Here is an 18,357-nt window from a genome sequence, read left to right on the forward strand (position 1 = left end):
AAGGCTCTTCCTTATTTACTACCTAGGTCGAAGCAGTTTAGAAATCAGGTTATTGTGCTGCCCAGTTATGGCAATAAACTAATCCATACACTCCAGTGACAAAAATAAACAATATGAAACTATTTACTAGATGCACTGACCTGAAGTATCTGTAATATTTTTTTTTGTGATTAGCATTAATGCTCTAAATTAATGCTTTAAAGGTGCTCAGATGGCAAGCAGTCTATTATGCTAACCCACCAGTACATATCTTATAAACTTTGACTCTATGTGTCACTTAAAAAAAAAATGTATGTTAAAGTGTCTGCATGTGCTAACAAACATTTCAGCAGGATTTGTGTATCTTTTATGTACTTATATTTTACAACTATTTTACAACAGGCATCACCAGCTGATGGCCAAAGGGTCGACAGTCCTGTAAGAGAGGGACATTACTCCCCCAGCCCACAATTGGTAAGTCAAGATTGTGCGCACTAAGTTATTATGTACTTTCATCATTTTACAACATTAAGAGTTTTCCTTATTTTCATGCTAGCATTTGTAGTTTGCCTCCATCTCACCCGGAAATGTAAAACTCTCATTTAGCAGGCTTTAATTTAAAGCCATTTCTGATTAAGGCTTTTAGGAAAAACACAGTGTGTGTTTACATGCACAGAATAAATAAAGAACTCAAGGAATCTGATTTTGGACTTACAAGCACTAAAGTAATCTGGAATATAGGAAACTAAATCACCGGAAGTCAGATTTTCTGCTTCAGTTCATTATTTGTATTTAGGCTGTTCATATTACTGTTTTAATGTGCTGTGTCTGACACTGGTCTGACCAGATTACATGTCTGAACAGACCTGTGCGCATCAGACAACAGTCCAAATAAGTTTCATTACACTTTAAAATGTTGTTTTACACACTGTTCATCACAGTATCATGCAGCACAGCCAAGATTCTTTACAGTTGTGGAAAACAAACAAAAAAATCAGTGACGGGTAGGCACAGAACAGGTTAAACACAAGGATTCAATTCACAGGGCTGAAAATCCAATAAGGCCGTACTCCGATTGAAGGTTTGATGTGCTGTTCATATAAGCATTTGAATACATTTTTTGCCAAAAATCAGATACTTATCAAATTATTAGTGCGCATGTAAATGCACTCACTGAACAAGCAAAAAAGGATTATGTACATGTTCTTGTTCATCTCTTGCCATCATGACACCTCCTTTCATAGCCAAGAGTTCATCAGTCTTCATCCTCTTCCCCTGTGGCACTGGGCAGAGAGACACGTTTCGTAAGTGGTCTGTCTGCGCATGACCTGCTACTTATGGCTTTCTCGGCTGGTTCTGATTATGGTTAATGAGACTTCCAGGCTTAAAACTGTGCACTGACGATATGACTGTAAGAGCTACATTTGTATGAAGCTTAATAACCTTCTGCTACTTCATTACGTACTGCATTATTGAATCTTTCTAGTTTAGCTACGGATTAACATAAGGTATTTAGATTAGGACCAGGGTGGCTATATTTTATGGACTGGAAACTTGGCTAGTTCTGTAATTCAGCACTGTAATTCTAGTACTTGGGCTCTGCAAGTTCTGCAATAATGCTTTTGATATTGCCCAAGTGGTGCCTGTTTCGAGCCGGGCTGGGGTTTAGGTTTAAGTTATGCTTGTCTGCTGGAAAGTCTTGCTCAGGAACATATTCATATCTTATATCCATTTCATACCATGCTTGATTGTGCTGTATTCCAGGCAAGCATTCATTTAACCTCCAATGTGACTACAAAGGACCATTCAGGAGTGAGTGTCCAAATATGCGAGTGCTTAATCTGTTTAATGCTAAACTACACGGTCATGGATATATCTTAAATCCTTTTTTTTCCTTTCCTCTTTTAGACCAAGCCTGGTGCCATTCAGCCTATCTCAAGGGTGCGACCTCCGGCGTCTCCATCAAGTCAGGATGGCCTCAGTAGTCCTACACCTTTCCGGCATAGCCCCTCCCCCATCAACTCCCAAATCACTGTAAGATCTATCATGACTGTCTAGACCACATTCCACTCACAATTCCTCCAACAGCTGCCCTTAAGCACTAAATCAAGACACTGAAAGACACATGTGCTCGCCCATCATTTGTCGTGTCATGTTGCTGTAGATAAGTTGCTGTAGATGAGATTTGAGTTGTACCTATCAAGTCAGGAAACGGTGGAGTGCATACATGTTGTACACCTTTAAAATGAAAACATAAAAAAAAGATCACATGTTATTCATATTCCCGATCAAAACAAAGTTACTATAAATAAAACAAAAATGGCACTTCTTTTTATCAGTAAATGCTGCTAATTCTGAATGTATGTGAATGAAGATGCATGCTTTTTTGGCAACTTACATTCTCTGATTGCTTGGACTATATTTGCACACAGGTCTTCCCTGTTCATACACAACACTAGACCCAGAAAGTCCGAGAAAATAATATAAGATTTTCCCCAATTTTTAAATGAATGTGTTGCATGATACACACATTAGTTTTTCTTTTAAAAAATATAAAGGATTTCAACTTTTGTTTCATTTTCTAGCTCCGAATGTACCTTGGATCTGCTTCACTGCTACAGCAACCAATGTCTAGCACTGCATGTACATCCTATTTGACATGAGTTGCACTTATTACCTCAGGGCCAAAGGTTAAACGTTATTTCTTTCCTGCCGCTCTTTCATTTAGAGAAGGAAAGTCCACTGCATTCAATCAAGCCAAACATTATAATTAGATAGCATGCAGCCTTTTACTGATATTTTCCTATTTTAATTCTTGTCCTCTGTCCATTCATCTGACCTTTTGCTTCTTGCACCCCTTGTGCAGCAACGACCCCCATCCCCTGATACTTTCAGCCAATTCCCTGTCAATGTCAAGCAGGCATATAAGACCTTTGCTGCTGTGCCCCACTCCATGGCTGTTCTGGAGCCCCCGCAGGTAGGGTAGATGCTTTTTGAGGTTCTCAGCATGGCATGGTCTTTCTAGCATCTGGTTCCTGCTTTTAAAGCCTACCCTTTGAAATCCATTCAAATGTGTCTACTGGTTTCCAGTTCCTTGCATGAATCACTGACATGGTGGAGTTGTTTCCATTGACTGTTTCCGAGGAATATCACTGTCCATCTGTAAATCATGATTTTTTTGCTGGTTGTTTCAGTCTTTGATGGTGTGTGCTATAAGAAGCTTCCTGTTATTGAAGCCATTGGTGTTTCAACCCAAATGCCTTGTTGTTTCCTTTTTATGTGTGTGTTTTGTCTAGCTTGGGTGGGGTTTTTGAACATGTTACCTCCTTACACATTGCAATTTTTCCATCTGTGTCCTTGTTAGGATTTGTATGGCCAAAGAAACAACGTTCACCCGAATCAGCTATCACCAGAGGTATGTTTCTGTGCTTTGTCCAAAAATGTTCTTTAAACAGAAGGTAATGTTAAGTAATTGTTGACCAAATTCTTGTAAAGTGCACTTGCACTAACCTTTTAAAAACAGAAGGGTGTGCCAGCTGATGTACTGATGATATGCGTGTAATGGCTTTTTCAGCCTGAGCTGTGTAATGAAGTATTTTTAGTTGAGGAGGGTGAAGGAGAGGGCCTGAGCCCTCGCCCCTCCCTCTCATCCGATCGCCGCGAGTACAGGAGTCTGGCAGCCGTGCCACGCCTGTCTCGTCCCTCCCTGGAGTCTAAGGTACGCTACCTCCCAAGGTCAGCGCTCGGCATGCGAACTCTCTCACACGGCTCTGCTGGATGATATTTCATTTTCTTTTTGTGGTGGTGGGATAGAGGTTTGTATTGGCTCATAACAACTGTTCATGGATTGTGGGATCTTTTTTTAATCAGCAAAGCTTGATTAATCAATCTGCAGGTGAAGTCATTTAAATCGGTGGCAGGATAACAATGTAATTAGGTGTAAAATTTCCTCATCTATTTATTTCAAGTTCTTGGCAATTTAATTAACCTCATAGGCATGCTCTAATAAGTATCCAATAAGTATCCACTTGGGCTTTATGTAATTTATATAATTATGCTTCCCTCTAAAGGGAAAATGGTTGGGATTGTTGATTTCATATAATATTACCAAGTATGATCTGCACAGTTCAGAATATGCTTGTCACATTTTGGTATTTCATATGTTGTAACCCTTATTTATACTTTCTTATATCAGGTTACCTTTACTGATTATGACCCAGCTTTAAGCTATTTACACATGTTGGTTTACATGGGAATTGCTGGGTTTTCTGACGTGAAAGTAATGAAGGACATAACATGACACAATAAATTTCACATAGAATGGATTTGGGTGACTACCAGGTTTTATTCATACATAAACCTGAATCCTGATATTACCCAGGAATTAAACTTGACCCACAAAATGTTAGCCTACACAGCATTTTGTCTTTTGGTGTGTTTACTTTGTAAAGAGTTTTGTCATTCCTCATGCAGACCCCGACCCTCGGCGGCAGAGGCAGCCCGGAGCAGCGATCCTTCCGAGACAGGCAGAAGTACTTTGAGATTGATGTGAAGCAGCCATTGCCAGACAAGCCCAAGCCACGTGTGTCACTTGTAGGAGAGGATGATCTGAAGAAAATGAAGGAGGAGGAAGGTCGGTGTTGCTCTCGCTTTTTACATGTTTAAATTCACCATCATCGACTGACACGTTATTGAACTCGTTTTTTCCTCTCATTCACAGCTAAACGATTTGAGCGGGTACCGGGGTACATGGTGGATGAGGATGAAGAGGATGATGAGGAAGATTTGGCTAAACAAGTGGCACATATGAAGGCCCAGGGCAAAGTCATCCTAGATGGAGTGGAGTACAAGGTGGAGCCGGTCAGCGGCCACACTAATACTCCGCCCAGACAGTGCTCTACGCCTCCCAGCTATTGTGGCAGCTCAGGGTAGGTCACGCCTAGACCCGCAGGAACATGGTAAATGGCGGGTGGGGTAACAATGTGAAGCAATGAAATTAAAATGAACGCTTAAGAGGACTGAAATAAATTATCCATTCAAGCAGTAACTGCTTGGCAGCAATGATACTATAAAGTTTCTGCTAGCCGCTGATACAGCTGCTGAATAATTGAAACCTCTGCACAGCAGCAGTAATCTCATGTCCTACCTGCAGTTTTAACATCTGCTGTCTTGGAAGGAATGTTTATGAGTTTGTGCAGAATGTTAATGGTACATTGGCATTACAGATAGGGGTGTGTTGAAATTACCAAAATTGACTGAGACCCTTCCATTGTCTGATTGATTGGAAATTAACAACTATTCTTAATTTCTTCTGAAACTGTCTAGGACTTCTTCAGTAGATGGTAAAGTGGATTCCCAGCGTAACTCCATGGAGGACAGCTTTAGACTGGACCAGAGACCCAATTCCATGACAGGGTAACTGATAAAGCACTCTACTGTGTTTGTACATTAGAATTGTGTGGGTGTTCTTCGTGCTTTGACGCATCCTTCTGTGTTTGTAGTTTGATACCCGTCTACTCCGGAGAGTCTGCTGCTCCTATTCGTACAGCTAAGGCTGAGCGCAGGCACCAGGAAAGGCTGCGCATGCAGAGCCCTGAGCTTTCTGTGGCTTCAGACAAGGACCTGTCTCCTGCTGAGAAAAGGGCCCTGGAGGCTGAGAAAAGAGCCATGTGGAGAGCTGCCAGGTAGATCAAGCTTAACACACAGTCCAGAAATTGTTTGTTTCACGTAGCGTTTCTGGTCTTTATGGAAGGAAGCTCCGTTTCATCTCTGTAATTCACCACTTTCCCTGTGGTTGGAGATTTATTTCATCTGACCCCCTTTCTTTAGACAAACCTTTTTCTGTGTAGTCTTTCACATTGTTTTTATCCATGTGTCAGGGTTTCCAAAGACACGATAGAAGATTTAATACAAGGCTGTCTCTTTTACTACCAGACAGCATACATAACAAAGCAGTGCTTAACGGTGGCCGCTTGTTCTCCCTAGATAAAGAATTTAGTGCCAACCGTGCTTAATATCCGCCATCTATAACCACAGCTTGCTATAAATACAAAACATTTGTTTAGATTAAGAGTTTAAGATCATACAGGTCTGGTTTATACGAGAGACCTTCAAAAAGTTTCTGCACTTTTATATTTTGGTTGGAAGCAGAGAGGGTGGGAGGGGTAGCAAGTGGTCGTGTTTAAGAGACTGAGAGAGAGTTTATAGTCCGGATTGAGCGCCGTGTGATTTCCACCTTTTTGGACCGCTCAAAGAGGCTTTAAGGGAGGAAGATTTTCATGTGTTGTTGATAAGGATGTAACGATACACTCTACCCACAATGCGATATGTTTCATGATACTGGGTGCACAATACGATTTTTTCAAACAAAATGAAATTGAAGACAAATTATGACAAAGTTTCCTTTTATTATTTCTCTTTAATAAAATAAAATAAAATATACTATATTTGTGCTTATCTTTTATTTATCTAAATAATGAATGTTCTTTTATTTTTGAGGTAGGTACAAACTATGCCATATAATGCTTATTGTGTAAAAAAAAAAAAAAAAAGTTTTAAAACAAATCCAACATTATATAAATAAATGAATAATACAAATAAAGAAAGTATTCTCACATAAATAAATTTGGCTGGAAAATCCCCCTACCTGGCAACTTTGTAAAGTGCCGTCAACCAGGTGAGGCAAATAGCTCCAGTGCCCTCTGCTGTTTAAAGTGAATATCGATTCATCTTAAATGACGGGCCAGTGATAGCTCAGTGGTTAAGGTACTGGACTAGTAAGCAGAAGGTTGCTGGTTCAAGCCCCGCCACCACCACAAGTTGCCACTGTTGGGTCCCTGAGCAAGGCCCTTAACCCTCAATTGCTCATCGTGTTCCGCTCATTGTGTAAGTCGCTTTGGTTAAAAGCGTCTGCTAAATGCTGAAAATGTAAATGTAAATGAATAACTGATTTGAATCGTGGCACATGTGCATTGATTTTTAACTGTCTTGTGGTGCATCGTTACATCCCTAGTTGTTGATGTGAAAGCAGTGGTGCATCAGTGGCTACACACTCATGGCATCATGAAGTTGGTATGATGCTGGGAAAAATGCATCGGAAGGTGACTATATAGAAAAGTGATGTCATTTCTTTTTGAAATTCTTAAGAGTTTAAAAAAAAGTGTTTGAAGGAGAGGAAGAAAGCATGTGTTGTGTCGTCTGTTCAGGCAAAATGCCAACAAGTATCAACACATAATACAGTTAATTTTGGTAAACACAGAACACATCTCTGTACACAATGGGAAATTGAATACGATAAATTGGAGCTAAACTGTTATCTATATATTCTGTACAGCTTAAGTTACTAAATATGCTAATTATTTAGACTATCACTTTAATGGTGTAGCAAATGGCATCAGTGTGGCTTGATGCATAGAACTCAACTCAATACCACAGTGGCATTTGCAACAAATAGTAGATAATTAAAGATTTGTCTTTGGAAGCCCAGACAGTGGCATTCCACAGTAAAATTTTCCTTCCAGTTCTTACTGTCTGCCATAGTATTTTACCTTCCATCTGTCTTCCCTTTTCCCCTTTTCTCTTTGTATGTCTTTTCTATGTTTTGTCTCTTCTTTTCTGCTCCCACTCTCCTCCCTCTGGTCGGCTGCTCCCAAGGCCTTATGGTCTAGAGGAGGACGTTAAGCAGTATGAGCAAGACCTGGCCAAGAGGCTCTACCAGTCACGCGTGAGGGCATCGTTAAACAGTGCCGCAGCTTCTCCCACTACCTGCTCCTCTACCTCTCAGCCCAGGTCTGCCCTGCCCAACCACACAGCATTGTGGGGGCTGAGCTCTGGTGCTTTTTTAGCTGTCTTGGTGCTTGCTGTGATTTGAAAAGCTAGTAGTGCTCATAGTGATTCTGTGAAAGTGCCTAGAGTGCAAATTGCAAGTTTTTATTTCTTTTTGTTTTTAAGTGTTATCAGTGTGAACATGCACGTTGATGGGATTTAAACCTACAGTTACACATGTGCAAAACCAATGCATATAGCCCATTATCTCATTACTCTTTGTTTTGCTTGTGATTGGGCATATTTAAATACTGTCAAAACAAATGTCATCTGTGTTCTAAAGGTTGTTCAGCTGCTGTTGCTGTCAGACCTTTTCTCTTAAATGTCAATGTAGTGCCATGCATCTTTTTCTCGATTTCATGCTTTCTCATGGCTTTGTTATGTGTTTTGTCAGTATGATGGCATATTGCAACACTGGTTAAAATAAATAACTATTTCAATGGAACTATGAGATATTTGCTTTTTATTGCTGGGGCACCAGGTCATTGTGGCTGTAATCTGAGACTGCCCCTGGTTCTTATAAACAGGCAGGGTTTAAACCATAGTACACAGGAATGGACCAACTCTCCAGTCTTTAAACGACTATCTGTCCCAGTCCCTAATTCTCTGTTTAATACAACAATGTGAGAATCTATATTATACTGAGTGAAATTTTAAGATCTTTCAGTTATTGACTCACCTGGATGGAAGTTAAAAACCTATTAAGGCCTACCCAGTAGCTTTAGGTACACAGCCAGTGAAACCATTGGATCTTTATGGGTCTAAAACTGTTGGATGCAACTCTACTGAAAATCCATCTAGAAACACAAATCGAAAGGGGCTAGTTGGCTACAGCTCTTTTATATCCTCAGCTCAAATGTACCTTAACAAAAGTGAAACTGCTTAGGAAACAAACGTCAGGCTAAGATTGGTCTTTATTAGCAGTCCACTGCATGCACTGTTTGGTGGATTTGGAGAATCACTCATGGTAATGTTATACATCCTCCAGCTTGTCAAGGCCACTGTTGCCTGTTCAGTCAAAAGAGCATTTGTGAGGTCAGTCAGCGATGTTGGACTTCAAGGTCTGCACAATTAATTTTCCAATTCATTCCAAGGGTGTTAATTTGGTTCTCTGTAGTGGCTCATTGGGGCTCTCTGTGGTGGACACAAAACTTAGCAAAGCATGATTTTGTATTGTCCAAAGAGTAAGTCATGCAAGAATGGAGTCCCCGAATTGTTGCAACTAAGTTAGAAGAATATTTTTTCTAGTTTTTTAAGGTATTTATAAAGCTCCATAATTAGAAGGGTTGTCCTCAAATACTTTTGGCCATTTGTAGTTTAGGATATTTCATATTAAGCATACCTGCTGCAGCTGTGCAAGGCACCTTGTCTTCTTTCCTGCAAGCATACTATAGCCTTTATGGCTACAAAAAATTATTCATCATTAGAAAAGGTGTTCTATTTGATATGATTTGTGCAAGATATGCATCAGCTTGCTGATTAAGTCATGATTATATAAGTAATGCATGTTACTTTGGTAAGTTGGTTAACCATAACTAGGCATACTCTTAACTCACTAACTCCATCGTACTCGTTGCCTGTCTTTTTTAATCTGTAAGATGTTATTCTTTTTAATGTTCCTCTTTGTTATTGTAGGATGAAGTCTCTGGAACAGGATGCTCTCAAGGCTCAGATGGTCATTGCTAAGTCTAAGGAAGGAAAAAAGCGAGGCAACTTGGACCAGTTAGCTGAATCACCCTCTCCTGCTCCCACACCCTCTCCCACCCCTATTGAAGGTGAGTGCTGTGTTTCCAGTCCTCTCCCAGACAGCATCGTCTTTCAAACTTTTGAAGTTGCTAAGGAGAACTTAAACATGTTGTTTTTCATTCTGAACAGATTTCAGCCCGCGAGCTGTAACATCACCAGGTCGACTGGTAGGAGACTTTTCTTCTGATTCCGTTATTGACTTTTATTTTGGATTGGTTGAGAGGAAATCACTCTGCACTGTTTATTTCAGGATTTTTTGTTAGATGATTCTCCAACTAAATGTACAACATCAAAGTTCATTCATTTCCATAAACTGCCTCCTCGTCCTTTCCTTTCTGCCTCCACTTTTCACATTTGCTTCTATCCTTTACTGTTTTCATTCCTCTCATCCATGCTTGCTCTTTATTTCTCCATCTCATTTATTTCTTCTCCCTCTCTGATTCTTTCTTTCTCTTGCTCTCTCTTTCTCTCATACTTTATCTCTCTACCCACAACATATTTGCTGTCCTTTTAGTCTCAACCAGAAAAGAAGTTTGACTACCGACAATTTGCTGCCATTCCTTCTTCCAAACCTGTATACGACATTCAGGTATTGCCTGCATGCCAAGTTCCCAGGAACCCAACGCACCTTAAACCCCTCATATCAGTTCTGTCTGCCCGGCTTTCCCTGTTACCTCTCTCCCTTTTGGCCTGCTAATAATTAGCAAAGTCACTGGTAACTGGGCCTTCTGCTCCTTCACTTGTGGATGTTCAGTGCATTGTTGCTTTAAGCTATCACCCTGTCAACCTGGTTATTTCTCGTGTGCCTTATCCTTAGTGTGAGGGTGTAAGAAGGGAAGCATTTACCTGAATGGGCTGTCTTCTAATTAGCACAAGATGCTATGCTAATGTAAAGATGGCAGAACCACAGACCTACTTTACTCAAAATGTGTCTTCTCACTCACCCTCAGCAACTTCCACCAAACAATGCCTTGTTCACTGAGTGTTTCTTATTGGATTATTTTGGTTCCAAAAAGTAAAATATTTAAGTAATATTTTGGCATACATATAGTCCTGTGCAAAAGTTTGAAAACCCTGGACAAATTTCATGTTCATTGAGTATTAATGCATTTCCACATCCTCCACACTCAACAAAAGATGCTGTTTATTTGCCAGATTTATTCTTTTGGGGGAAGGGGGGGGGTTAAACAAAATGTGTCATATGCAGCATGGCATATTGTAATATTTAATGAGGTTCTCCCCTAGTTTGCTTGGTTTGTCAAACATCAAAACCTAATACATTTAATTTGCAACATTATCCAACATGTAAGCTTTGTTCCTGTATTTTTACCTAGAAAGCAATTAAACATGGAATTTAATCTGAGGTGTCCAGACCTTTGCATAGTACTGTTTTGGTGGCCTAGCTGCTGTTGGTGGAAATAAACTAGGCTTGCGAGGGAACATGGGGAGCTGGGAAGAAAGGAAATGTTTCTTTATTTGGTGTTGGTGTTTTTGTGGATGTTAAGATGAATGTTGCTCAAATGTGGTGGGCTAATGTATGGGTTACAGTTATTATCATGTTTTTTTTTATGTGATTCCACACTAAAGACCAACAAATCTGATGCCTAATATACTTCTGTAAATGTTTGGGGTAAAAAAAAAAAAAAGCGTTGCTTACTAATTTTCTACACATAATTAATAATGAATGTATGTGTAAGAACTATATTATAGAACAATAACTAATCCTTACTGAAAGAAAACTGAATTGGAGGAACATTGAGATGCACTGTGAATTATGATCTGCTTTTGGTGGCCTTTTCAGTGTGTAATCATTGGAATGTGTGTTGTTGGCTTTGTTTTTGATGTCTTTGATGTTTCAGTGCTATGCAGTGATGCACATTATAATTATAGTTATTATTATTACAGTTGTTACTGCAATATTCTTACTTAGGTTATGATCATGGACTAGAGCTGTGCTGGTGTAGTACTTGGTCAGTACAGACCAGTTCACTTACAGTAAAGTTGTTTTAAGTGTGAAGGACAGTACAGCACAGCACAGCATGCTATTTTTATCTAGTAACAGACAGCTGTGAACCTGTTGTGAATTGCATCACTGATTTCAGGTGTGGCAGGCCACACAATGTTTATATATTTAATGTTATTAATCCCTGTTGTAAGGAATGATTGTTCTTTTGACAAACTTCTGTGCATGCTGCAGGTGGGTTAACTGGATTGTATAGGCTAATACGACTAATGAATAACTGCTTATAGCAGAATAAGAAACATTGGTGGGTCTAAACTGGATTGTTCATTTTTACTGTGTTGATTTGAAGAAATGAAATTGTACCCTGCTGTTTGTTCTGGTTTTTAAACCCCACTTTTCTGCCCTCTAGCTGCTGGTCCTGTTGATAGCTTTGCCTGCTACAGTGGTGCTGGTTTTTACTCTATGCTCATGCGTCCTTCAGTCTTCCTGTTCTCACGTTTTTCTTTTCTCTTGCAGTCTCCAGAGACCACAGATCTTTACTATAACATTGATGCTTCCACTAACCCTGGTAAGTTGCAGAGTTTTCTGGTTTACTTATAGTTTCTAGTAAAATGGTGTTTAATCAGGAATTACTTAGTAATAAATCAACTTTTACACTCCAGGCCTAAAGACTTCTCTTAAAACACTGGTTTATTGAGACAAGGTTGATGGTGTGGCGTTTTATGATGCTGTTTCATTAAGAAAAGGCAAACATCTAGATAATAGAAAATCAAGAAAAACAGTTCATTTAAAGAGTTCGACCAAATTTCAGAGAACATTACAAAGATAATTCTTAACTAGAGTATTTCTAAGGACTTGGATGTTCATCAGATTGAGTATCCAGCAAAGATACCACCAAGGATCTTGCTGTAAGCTTCATGTCTCAGCTGTGCATAATTGCATCAACAGCTCTAATGCAAAATAAGCCAATGTTGCCATACATGCTACATTTGGAGGTACAACTGCACACCAGCATCAAAACCTTATTTCACATGGTGGTAAGACCATTGTGACTTCTGTCTGGGCCTGAACTTAAAGTCCCAGAGTAATAAACTTAACAAAATTGTAGTATGTCATATTATTAATGCTGTACAGTTGTAAAAGTTTAACAATCCAGGTAATTCCAGACAGATCAAGATTATATTTCTTGGCAGTGTGTGTTTGTGTATTGATTATGCCATTAGTAACATACAGTTACTGACTGCAGCCTATCTGTTGGTTCTGTATGAGTTGAAAGGAACTGTAGGCCCCCGACTGACCAGATGGTTTTTGTGTGGTGGACCATTTGCACCACTTAAATCACCATGTGATTCATGACATGATAGTGTATTTTCTGCTATGAATGTATCAAGTGCAGCAGTGCTGTTGGGATTTTTAAACACATTGGTGTCGATTCCGGGGAAAGAAAGCATCTGCAGACAATAGTTCTAGTCTCTCACTGTACACCTACAACCAGCACTAACAGGGTATGTGTTCCTAATAAAAAGGCCAGTCAATTTATCAGTATTTAGTAATACCAACAACACTGCTGCACCTGACATACCATAACAGCACACACTACCTTGTTGTTACCATTTTGGGGGTGAGAATGCTCCACCACCCAAACATTATCTGATCGATGGGGGTTCTATGCTGTTTCCTTTCAATTGATAAATGGGGTACAGGGAGGTGACAAAGTTTACAGAGCAATAGACTACAGTCAATAATTGTATACACAATGTTTTTTTTCTATGGTAGCATACAAATTCAGATGACCTAATAAAGAGCTATGTAATAAATATTTGGGATGGCAAGATTCTGTAAGTATGCACTCTAGATTACTACATTTCTGACAGTTTTTATCCCCTTGACACAGGTAGTTTCCTAGGATAGGTGATCTTCTGAAATTGGTAGGAGTCTATATATGTGCATGTTGGGTTTGTGTGAATTCTTATTCCCAAGAGCTATATGCTGTCTTAACCTGTACATGAAGCTTAACGCCTGCTTACGTGCTAATGCTTTTGGATTTCACTAACTATGATTGTGCGGAAAATAATTGAATGTGGGGGGAAAAACATTTCTATTGAAAAATAAAACATTGTACATACATCCTCCTTCATTCCAAAAAAAAGTCTTTAACATTGATCACTGAATACCAAGATCAGTAAAGCTGTACCATATATTGTCACAAGACGATGCTTACTCCAGCACCAGCTCTCACTCTAGTAAACTAAAGTCATTAGAGCAGGTTTTTAGTTTTGAATGTGCATTGCTTTGCAGAGTTTCCTGTTCCTGTCACACCTGATGTGGCTTATTAGCTAATTATCAAGCCCCTTGTATGGAACTTTCCCTTTAGAGTTAAGAAACCCTGCTCTAAGACAACATTGTGCATTTCTCCGCTTTACAAAAAGCACTGTAGACTTCTGAGTAATATCTGTGTACCATCTTCAGCTCTAACTTGTGTTGCTGTGGGTCTAAAGTGAATCTAATCAAAGTTTTGATGTTGGCATGGTGTGATGAGCTACATCATACTGTGATCGTCGGGGTTTTTTGTTGGGACTGGGTGCAAAATGTTAAAAATGGGAGTCATTCTATAAACTCTAACCTTCTGACAGCTCAGATTAGAACTACGCCTGTCAAGATTATTTAAAATAATTACGATTATTTTCACTGATTATTTACATACACTTATACCAATCAGCCATAACATTAAAACCACCTCCTGGTTTCTACACACAGTTGTGTGTTGTGCTGGCATGAGTGGATCAGACACAGCAGCGCTGCTGGAGTTTTTAAATACCGTGTCCACTCACTGTCCTCTCTATTAGACACTCCTACTCTCCTTGGTCCACCTTGTAGATGTAAAGTCAGAGACGATCGCTCATCTATTGCTGCTGTTTAAGTTGGTCATCTTCTAGACCTTCATCAGTGGTCACAGGACGCTGCCCACGGGGCGCTGTTGGCTGGATGTTTTTGGGTTGGTGGACAATTCTCAGTCCAGCAGTGACGGTGAGGTATTTAAAAACTCCATCAGCATTGCTGTGGCTGATCCACTCATACCAGCACAACACACACTAACACACCACCACCATGTCAGTGTCACTGTAGTGCTGAGAATGATCCACCACCCAAATAATACCTGCTCTGTAGTGGTCCTGTGGTGGTCCTGACCATTAAAGAACAGGGTGAAAGCAGGCTAAAAAAGTATGTAGAGAAACAGATGGACTACAGACAGTAATTGTAGAACTACAAAGTGCTTCTATATGGTAAGTGGAGCTGATAAAATGGACAGTGAGTGCAGAAACATGGAGGTGGTCATAATGTTATACCTGATCAATGTAATTTGCAAACATTTACTTTGCAACAAACTGTGATCATTTGGTGTATTTATATTACTAAAACACACAGAACCTTACAGGATGTTGTGCACTTAAACTGTACAGCTGATCTGTTATGTATCAACTACATAATTATTATGACCTGGGAAAGGGGGTCACTGGGTGAATTGCTGCCTTGCACCCAGTGTTATCAGGTGAAAGCAGACCTGCCCTGACCAGGATGATGCAGCTGATGGAAATTAAATGAATAATATATTATTAAGAATAGATTTAATGTAGTCCTAGTAAAATCATCATTTACATGACATTTAACTGGTCAGGTTAATTTTTTTGTACATGACTAGTTTTAGAGTAGCAGATATCCTACTGAAGGGCTGAGCTGGCATTAGGCTCAGAATTAGTTTGGCCTTCTGATATACCATAGAGATTAAAGAACAGTTCTTCCAACAAATATTGGTAGGCCTGAAAACATTACAAATACTTTTTAACAGCTTGTTTTGTTAATGTCAGGCAGTTATGTTGCACGAGAAAGCCTGGTTCCCAGTCTCGATTCTGATTTATCCCAAAAGGGCTTTAGTGGAGTTAAAAGTTCATCCACACCAAATCTTGTTAAACCATGTATTCATGGACCTGTGCACAGTGGCGTGCTGGAACAGGCCTTCTCCTAACTGCTGCCACAAAAACTCTTACACTCTTTTATATAATTGATTTTATACACCTGTTAGCAATGGGTGTGGCTCAAAAAACAGAATGCAATACCTAGATGAGATGTATACATATTTTAGTATGTATACAAGTGCATGTTATATGAATTGACGGAGTAGCTGATCAGTAATAATATTCAGCATAGTTGTGATATGTTGTTGGTTATGCCTAAACATGCTGGCTGGGGTCTGGGTGCATTTTTTTCCTTTGCTCATTGTGCTTACCTGGGAAGTCTTGCTTGGGGAAACGGTGAAAGGGTCTCGTCATTTACAAATTAGTATCCTGAGAAACGTACAATGACTGACATACATATCTCGTCCTGTTTCTCTCCGTAGTTTCCTGTGGTGAATCTGAGGTGACGGTAGCTACTGTGGCTGCTACATCTGCTTTGGAGGAGATGGCTTTGTACAGCAACAAGCGCAAACTCCGCCAGGGCCGCCGCAGTCTCGAGACGCCCGTTCCTACATAACTACACCCGCACACACTTCTTTTCACTCACTCACACACTCATTTGTGATACAGATTGTAATGGTAGTGCACATTAACTAGGAATGCTATGAGCTATAGAGAAAACATAACGGCAATTCACAGAAAGGTGTGAAAGATGCTCAAACTCTCTCCGCTTCAGTGCCGACCATCACAAAGACAGTAAAACACTACAGCTTCTTGTGTCCTGCACACCAGCCTTGCCTTTACAGCTAACACTTAGCATAGTGGGAGAGGATGATAACTATACCATGCACACTTCATAATTAGTTTTTTTCCTTACATGCATTAGTTTGCCTTTTAAATGCTAAATTATTTTTAAATGATGTTGATTTGGGTTTTTTAATAATTGAATTTAAAAATTTTGCAGATTTTAATGAAAAAAAAAATCCTGATTTAAGAAAAGAAAGTGTTAACTTTTACTACCCGTCTCCCAGAAAACCGGCCATTTCTAAAGGAATCGTTTTGCTACCTTTGCTGCCTTATAAAGGACAGAATTTTTTTTCTTCTTGTGCATAATTTATAAATGCAGTTTATTTTATTTTTACCCGATCAAAATAAATGCATTTGAGGCGTTTGTCAGTTAATGTATCAGTCACGAAGACAACTTCCTTTATATCAGATTTTGTTAATTGCACAGACACGTTAGTGATCTAAAGCTCTTTATCAAACGAATAACCATATCAAGTATAAAAATTAGTCACTGGCTTTTAATCCAAGAGTTGGATTTGGATCAGTGGTGCGAATGAATGTATGTTTTTGTTATTGGTCTGAGGCCTTCCCACCATTTAAGCTTTAAACATTGTCATATTTCACATTGTATAAGTGTGAGTTTAATTAAACTAAATGGCTTTTTAGTCTCCCTGATCCAGAACTAGAGGATTAAAGTCTACACAGGACAATATAAAATTGCACAGAGAAAATGTACTTCGATATTAGGTTTGTTTCAAAGTATGCGGTCCTTGAATATGCTGTTTGTTTTTTTCTGTTTTCTGGACCATGTTGCATGCTGTTACTGGAACATTCCCATTATCAGCCTGAAAGACACAGATACACATTTTTTCAAACTGCAAACGCAATCTCTGACCATGAACATCAAAAGTACAAGTCCAATAAAAAGATCTAGGTGTCTGTCTTGCTGTCAGTATCAAATATGGTACTGTGCTTTTCATTAATGTAACACTGGGCTTGAGAATGAACTTTACATTCACTTGGGTTTTGGTTTTTCACAAATCTCATGTCTATAATCTCTGGATTGGTTACTCCTGACAGGCATGTGAAGGTAGTCGGTAATGGTTTTATTGGGTGATTTGATGGTTTTTTTTATTTGTTTTGTTTTTTTAAATCTAATGTAAACTGAAGCCACTGAAATGCTTTTACTGTGTGAATAATGTATAAATCATTGGGAGAAGCGAAACTTGAGATGGAACTGAGCCAGTCAGCACAGAGACCGAGCATCTATGACATCCACACCCTGTGTGGACTGGGTGCTTCTTGCATGTCTGGCTTAATGCTAATTTTATTTTCAATCCTGGGTGAGGTTAAATAGAAGAAGAGGAATTTGTCATCTTTAATAAATCACTTGACCGTTCTGTGGTTAGGTGACGACTATGTAAAACAATAGCTTTAATTTAACTGTTCTAATCTTAGTTTTTCATCTTGCTCTTGCTAACTCAAAAAACAGTTTTGAGTGATAACACTTTACGAATGGCTAATTAATCATGTATTGTATTTTTGTAAAGAAAAAGAAAACACATTTTCATGCTATGTGATCCACTACATTTTGCAGCAGAACAGTTGTTTTGATTTCAATCGGGCGGGGGGCTTTTTTGCTACATAGGAGATGGAGGGGCTGAAAGCTTGAGAATAGAGTTCATTCAGGACTGTAACTAGTGAATTTGTACAACCAAAGAAGTCTATTTTGTGGTTCAGGAATAAAGTTTACTTTTCATTTAACAGTCTGAGCTTCTAGAATGTCTCTTTACTTGAATGTTTATTTGTGCCCAAAGCATCCACTAATTCACTAATGTATTCAGTTTACACCGATTAGGCATAACATTATGACCACCTCCTTGTTTCTGAACTCACTGTCCATTTTATCAGCTCCACGTACCATATAGAATTACTTTGTAGTTCTACAATTACTGACTCTTTTTCTACATATTTTTTAGCCTGCTTTCATGCTGTTCTTCAATGGTCAGGACCACTACAGAGCAGGTATTATTTGGGTGGTGGATCATTCTCAGCATTGCAGTAACACTGACATGGTGGTGGTGTGTTAGTGTGTGTTGTGCTGGT

General features: G+C 39.2%; 1 protein-coding gene across 19 annotated transcripts in view; it reads left to right on the forward strand.

Annotated features, from left to right (window-relative positions):
- Positions 1 to 18,015, forward strand: part of scrib (scribble planar cell polarity protein) — a 120,351-nt gene extending 102,336 nt beyond the window's left edge. For 5 of the 19 annotated variants that reach the window (XM_062993964.1, XM_062993978.1, XM_062993966.1 and 2 more), the window contains 17 exons: positions 382 to 453; positions 1,224 to 1,283; positions 1,744 to 1,791; positions 1,888 to 2,013; positions 2,846 to 2,956; positions 3,344 to 3,394; positions 3,554 to 3,697; positions 4,453 to 4,612; positions 4,700 to 4,907; positions 5,305 to 5,394; positions 5,481 to 5,663; positions 7,633 to 7,767; positions 9,439 to 9,578; positions 9,679 to 9,716; positions 10,064 to 10,138; positions 12,029 to 12,080; positions 15,909 to 18,015. In XM_062993964.1, the coding sequence (XP_062850034.1) occupies positions 382 to 453; positions 1,224 to 1,283; positions 1,744 to 1,791; positions 1,888 to 2,013; positions 2,846 to 2,956; positions 3,344 to 3,394; positions 3,554 to 3,697; positions 4,453 to 4,612; positions 4,700 to 4,907; positions 5,305 to 5,394; positions 5,481 to 5,663; positions 7,633 to 7,767; positions 9,439 to 9,578; positions 9,679 to 9,716; positions 10,064 to 10,138; positions 12,029 to 12,080; positions 15,909 to 16,042 (1,827 nt within the window). In that variant the 3' untranslated portion in view covers positions 16,043 to 18,015. Of the gene's footprint in view, positions 1 to 381; positions 454 to 1,223; positions 1,284 to 1,743; positions 1,792 to 1,887; positions 2,014 to 2,845; positions 2,957 to 3,343; positions 3,395 to 3,553; positions 3,698 to 4,452; positions 4,613 to 4,699; positions 4,908 to 5,304; positions 5,395 to 5,480; positions 5,664 to 7,632; positions 7,768 to 9,438; positions 9,579 to 9,678; positions 9,717 to 10,063; positions 10,139 to 12,028; positions 12,081 to 13,406; positions 13,441 to 15,908 lie in introns of all 19 variants that reach the window. The other 14 variants (XM_062993967.1, XM_062993979.1, XM_062993980.1 and 11 more) reach the window with 10 other exon arrangements.
- The last annotated feature ends 342 nt before the right edge of the window (positions 18,016 to 18,357 follow it).

The sequence above is a fragment of the Trichomycterus rosablanca genome, chromosome 4, assembly GCF_030014385.1.
Source record: "Trichomycterus rosablanca isolate fTriRos1 chromosome 4, fTriRos1.hap1, whole genome shotgun sequence".
NCBI lineage: Eukaryota > Metazoa > Chordata > Actinopteri > Siluriformes > Trichomycteridae > Trichomycterus > Trichomycterus rosablanca.